Genomic DNA, 6,303 nt, shown 5'->3' on the forward strand with positions numbered 1-6,303 from the left:
AAATACATACAAACAAGGGCATCAGTTATCCAACACCCCCCCTGACTCGATGCCCTACGAGTCATTTCCAGAGACTTCCTCGTCCGTAAGATCCTTCTGGTCAGGTTCTTCTGACCCCCCCTGATTTCCGTCCTTGTCCAGTTCGATCATGCCCATCATAGCAGTGAGTTGTTGAAGACGGACTCTTCCCAAGGGCTTGGTGAGCAAATCCGCAATATTGTAGAGTGTATCAACTCTTTGAGTATCAAGTTCGCCTGATTCAACCCTTTCTCGGATGAAATGATGACGAATGTCAATGTACTTGGTTCTGTTGTGAAATTCTGGGTTCCTTGATAGTTTTCGTGCTCCTTCATTGTCAACATAGAGGGTAACTGCTTCAAGACTAGGCAGGAGTCGAAGGTCGTTGACGAATCCCCTAATCCATATAGCTTCCTTGGCCGCCTCTGATGCGGCGACGTATTCAGCGTCAGTTGTCGACAAGGCCACAGTCTTTTGTCGCTGTGATGACCAGGAGATAGGGGCATTTCCAAGCAGAAAAATCCACCCAGTAGTCGACCGTCGTGAGTCAAGGCATCCGCCGAAGTCAGAGTCTGCGAATCCAACCAAGTTCAGCGACCCATCTCCCTTGCGGTATCGGAATCCAGTTTTTGCCGTTCGTTTGAGATAGGCAAATATCTCATTCAGAGCTTCATGATGATCTCTTGATGGGTTTGACATATATCTAGCGCAGAAATTTGCAGCAAAGCAGATGTCTGGACGAGATTGTCCTGCCAGATAAACCAGCGATCCGACTTTCTGTTGATAGTCGGTGATAAGATCCTCATTACTCTCGGAAACAGGGTTTTTTGTCAGAGAAAGCCCAGCAGTCAGTGGAGTAGACTTAGATTTGATGTTGTCCAGGTCAAAGCGTCGAAGCATCTGATTAATATATTTCTCCTGATGGATCGTAACACCATTTTCATCTTGGAGAACGTGCATGCCAAGATACCACTCACAGAGTCCTTCGTCCTTCATTTGAAAGGAATCTTCAAGTTTCATTCTCAGCTTGGTGGCGATTTCATCTGATGGGGCCAAAATGATGCAGTCATCAACCCAGACACCCATCACGATTCGCCATTCGTCGTGAATGAAGACACATGCATCATAGGATGACTTTCGGAACCCCCACTTTGCAATCTCAGAACAGAGTTTCTCGTACCACACTCTCGGTGCTTGCTTCAGTCCGTAAAGGCTTTTGACGACTTGTAAGACTTTTCCTTTTGGCAACTTCCAACCAGGCGGTGGCTTCATAAAAATCTTCTCCTTGACTTTTCCGTTCAGGAAGGCTGTAACAACATCCATCATGAAGATTTTCCATCCCAGACGGGCAGCAAGTGCAAAGAGAATTCTGTATGAAGTGGCTTTGATGACTGCGCTGAAGGTTTCTTCGTAGTCTATTCCTTCTCTCTGTGCGTATCCTTTAATGACAAGTCTCGCTTTGTATCTTTTGATCACTCCGAATTGATTGAGTTTCTTCTTGAAGACCCATCGCGAGTGCAGTGGCACGCATTCTTCCGGGATTTCCGATAGGTCAACTATGAGGAAAGTTCCGTTTTCGTCATGACTTTGTTTCTCAGCGTAAATGGCACGCTCCCAGTGGCTGCTCTCAGCGCATTTCATGGCAGCGGCATATGTCGTGGGTTCGGGTTCAGATGCGAGGTCCTTCTGCACGTGAAGAACATGTTTGTTAGAGGAGAAAAAGGTAATGTCGTCGTCAATATCATTTTCCGGTTGAAAATCAGAGTGTGAGTCTGAGTCAGACAGATTGTTGTCACTTTGTGCGTGAGTTGGAATGTCTACACCTGAGTAGTGGTTGAAGGTGTCGGGGTTACTCTCGTTCGCGTTGTCATTGTGGATCCATATCGTTCGGGAATTTTCAGGCCCTCGGATAATAAGGTGTTCCCCACCATCAATAAGCACTCCGAGTTGTAAGCTCAGATTTCTACTGCTACCCCAGATTTGGAGAACTCCTGCGACTTGATCTGCTGTCAGATTGTTGGAATTATGAAGACCAGCAGCTTCATTCCTGCTTGTCATTTCTGGACCACTGAAGATGTCTCGTAGTTCTTGAAAAGTAGGCGGTGGATGTTGTGGAATCTGGGAGGTGATACTATTGACAAGGGAGTAAAAACCGCACTCCAGATTTCCCACTTCCGTAGGGATTATATTGACATACTCAGGAACAGTGACAGTGGCAGTGTCAGCGTCAGCATTAAGTGTAATGGAGGAATGAAGATGCTTTTCGGTTAATGGAGTATTTTTCTTCTTGTCCCAGTTCTTTGCAAGTAGAGCGTTGATCTTGTTGATGGTAAAATCTTCCCAGTTTTCCTTCAGAACAACTCGACCATTGCTATCAAGCATAAAGGCCGAAGCACTGTACTTTTCAAGGTGATCCTCTCGTCGATAAACGCATCTGGTGTAGGTTGACCTGGCGCACGCCATAACGCAGAGTCGGCATGGTTGTTCCGTATCACAGCGGGCACTAGGAGTAACAATACACCATCGACATGAATCTTCGCTGTATGATTTGAACTTGTCTTTAGCAGCCTGTGTGACCGGGTAAAACTTTTCCATGAGACCCTGTTGCACTATGTACACGCAATTTTTGCCAGCTGCGACACACATATTGCAGGGTCCTTTTCGATCACATTGTCTACCTTTTCTGGTTCGCTTGCATTCCCTGCAGGGTGGCTTTGACATTGTTTCTTGTGAGTTGCATTTAAAGCCACCAGCGCTGCACCTTTGGCAGGGTATTTTTCCATCACACCCAGCGTTTCGCCTGAAACATCGGAAGCACTTCTTAGAGGAGTGAACTCCTCGGAAGCGAACAGTTGCACGTTTACCCCGCTTTAGAGCTGCCTTTTCAGTATGTCTTCTCTTATATAGCTTCCGTTTTTCGAGTTGCTCTGCTCTTTGTTTAACTATGTCTGGATGATCATGCTGAGGAATCCAGCATCTCTTGGTATTTTTGGCGCAGTTGTCGCATTTGTGAGTATCAGCTACGTTGGTCCACACACATCTCCGTCCGTAGACATAACAGAAGTAGCATGGTTCATCGAGGATTTCAGTACCTGGAGCGAGAAGTCTCATTTCTCTCTTGACAATTTGAGATTTGTCATTGTGTTGTTCGGTATCCGATTCATCGGATGAGTCTGGGGGTTTATAGTCCTGAGGCAGTTGCAAGACTGCTGCAAAGTACTTTGACTTCTCAAACACATTGTTATCGCTGGAATGGTATGATTCTGAGGATGGAGGGTTGTCAGGTAGATTTTTATCTGAGCTCTGTCCGTGGGGCTCGTGATGTTCATCTCCTTCCTCCTCTTCATCGGTTTCCCAGTCGTCTTCACAAGCGTGTTCTGAGGGGTTTGCTAGGTCTGATCTGTCAGAGTCAGATTCATGCCAGAAGTCATCAATAGCTTGATCATCAGGTTGGTTGTCCTGAGAAGGTTCCTCCTGTATAGAGGAAGGAGAAGGGATGGTAGGGATTTGAGATCCCTCGCGACCAACCCTGTCATTGTATGATAGTCCATCGTGCTCATCTTCAACACCCTGTCCTTGTTGGATTCGGCCAACGCCAACCCGGAATACACGGTGATGTTCGTCGGAGTAGATTCTGTAGATTGACTCACTGTCGCATCCAACAAAATATCCAACCCAACCGCGAGCATGGTGAAGTTTAGGTTTTCCAACTCGGTCAGTCTCAGGCGGCAACGTGACATAGATACGACTTCCCCAGATAGACTCACGTCCAAAAATAGGCTTGATGCCATAGACTGCCTCCCAAGGGGTTGTCTTATTTTTCAGAGCTCGAGTAGGGGAGCGATTTTTCAACCACACGGAATATCTCATAGCCTCAACCCAGAGATTTTCTGGTAGTTTGGTTTCTTGTATAGTCTCCAAAGCTTTTCCAGTGATTATCTTTGTCAGTTGTCCTGAGATAGATTGCTCCTGAATCATTGGAGCAGCCTTTTCGCGAATGATACGGTTCACACGTTCATGTGTCCCTCCCATGTAGTGTGCATAGGGTACTGTAGGTTCAAAGGGTATATGCTTTTTGTTGAGCCATTTCCCTACTGGTCCGTTGGCGAATTCAGTGTCAAATCTGTAACATCGAACAACAATGCCATACGCCACTTCAAGTTGATAGTGGTTGTCTCGGAAGACTGTGAGAAGATCCGATTTTCTCACCATAGGTTTCGCAGTCGTCCAGCGTGTAGCATCGTCAGTGCTAAAGAAGAAATAGAAGGAACCATCATAACCTTCAACAGAGTAGGGTCCCCAGATATCCACATGAATAAGTCCACCGAAGTTCTTTTGTCGTCGCGTGGCAGGGTCACGAGGAATGTGAAGCAGAGCTCGTGACGTCGCACAAATAGGGCAAATGTGCATCATCTGGGCACGGATTTGTTGTTTCGTAAGGGGAATCCCGTTTGAGACATCAAGTAGGTTCACCATGTTCTGGAGACTAAGATGACCCAGTCGTCTGTGCCAGATCCAGACAGGGTGATCATAATTGATACTGCCAACGAATGCAGTTTGAGCTGGTAGAGAGGGTTTCACAGATAGATGATAGAGACCATCAATCAGTAATGCTTGACCAACTTCACAGCCGTCATATTCAAGAGTAACACAGGACTCATTCCATTTTCCGCAAATTTTTGCCCTTTTTGCAAGATAGGACATGCTGACGATGTTGTACTTGGCAGAGGGAGCGTAAGCAGCTTCGAGTATTGTTAGAGGCATGACATCGTCGTCAGTGGTCACAAGTGAGATAGTAACAGAACCACCTCCTTCAATCTGAAGGCACTGAGTGTTTTCGACAGATGACACGGATATGTCTAGGGGTTTGATGGATGAAAACCATCGTTTGTCATTAAAGATGCAGATATCTGCTCCTGAATCTAGAAGAATAGTATCTCGGTCCGAAAATACACCGCCCTCGGCAAGGAGTGCAGATAATCTCCGTTCTATCCTAACAGTTGTGTTTCCCAATAGTAGTTCCCCACTCCCACATCCCAACTCATTCCCATCTGATTCAGGCTGTGGAGAGCTATCAGCTGGGGAAAGGTCGGTGGGGTAGGAGGAGAACATACTGCTGTTGGATGTGTGTGATACCATGGCGTCATGAAGGGCGCCGGCAGATTTGGCCATTGCCACAATGCCTTTTGGTTTGTCAGGTTGTTTGTTAGATGATTTGTTTGGTGTATCACCAGAGGAAGAGTTTTCCTTTTGTTTGTCTTTGATGCGCTGAGGCATCTTCTCTGGATGGGCAATCCAGCAATCTTTTTCTTCGTGGCCTGGCTTGCCGCAGTCTTTGTGAGTACAGACCTTGTTGTTTTTGGGAGCTGTGCCCCCCTTGTTTTTGTTTCCACCAGATTTCTCCTGCTCATGAGAAGCTTCTTCATTCAGGAGTCGATCAAGAAGAAAATGGATGTCTGGTTCGGTTCCGATAGCTTGAGATCGATGAAAATTCCAGAGTTTGGTGAAGTCATTGTAGGACTTGGGTAGACCATGAATGAGGTTTGTGGCCATTTGCGAATCGCTGTAAGGGAGGCCAGCCCTAACGAGGTCTGTCTTCAGGTCTCGGTGTTGATTGATGTAGTCGCTCATGGAGCTACAGTGCGAGAGCTTCAGTGCAGTGATTTTGTCAAGTAGCACAGATCGAGCATATTCGTCTGTCACTCCATATGTGTTTTTGATGTGGTTGACTTGTTGTAGTGGAGAGGCCATATCCTCAATTTCGTTGGCGATGGAAGACACAACGGACTTTGCAATGAGTCTGCGAACAAGTCTAACTCGCTCCTTCTGTCGTTCCCAGCGACGATAGGCTGCCTGCCAGAGGAAAAAGCTTTTGTTGCTGTCGATTTTGAGTTCATCGTCTCGCAGAGCTTCGCCCTTTTTTCGTGTGGAAGGTCCTTTGTATGGAACATCGAAGTAGGCAATGTAGTCTTCTTCTTTTGGTTCCTTCAGAACACTTTCTGTGGTGACAAGGGACCAAAGGTCATGGCCTTTGGCGGCACGATCAAAGTATCGTCGCCATTCGATGTAGTTGGTTTTTCCTTGCAGTTGATGTTCCTCCACCTCGGAGGTATCCAAGGAGTAATGTCCTCCTGACATTTTGCTTCGAAGAGAAGTAAACAGTTGTTGATGTGTTCTCGTATTGGTAGATACGGAAAAAAGAAAGAGGTGCCGACTGATTCAGTGCAGAGAGGCACCCGGGCTCATAACCAGTTAGTGAAAAGGAAAGGCTTAATTCTTCTAAGC

At 46.5% G+C, this 6,303-nt stretch overlaps 1 protein-coding gene across 1 annotated transcript; it reads right to left on the minus strand.

Moving 5' to 3' along the window:
* Positions 1-54: 54 nt before the first annotated feature.
* Positions 55-6,156, minus strand: FSUBG_14078 (retrotransposon Ty1-copia subclass; the record flags this gene model as incomplete). Its single annotated transcript, XM_036679034.1, has 1 exon — positions 55-6,156. The coding sequence occupies one exon, from the start codon at positions 6,154-6,156 to the stop codon at positions 55-57; it is 6,102 nt and encodes a 2,033-aa protein (XP_036530462.1).
* Between the last annotated feature and the right edge of the window lie 147 nt (positions 6,157-6,303).

The sequence above is a fragment of the Fusarium subglutinans genome (assembly GCF_013396075.1).
Source record: "Fusarium subglutinans strain NRRL 66333 chromosome Unknown NRRL66333_c0000538, whole genome shotgun sequence".
Lineage (NCBI taxonomy): Eukaryota > Fungi > Ascomycota > Sordariomycetes > Hypocreales > Nectriaceae > Fusarium > Fusarium subglutinans.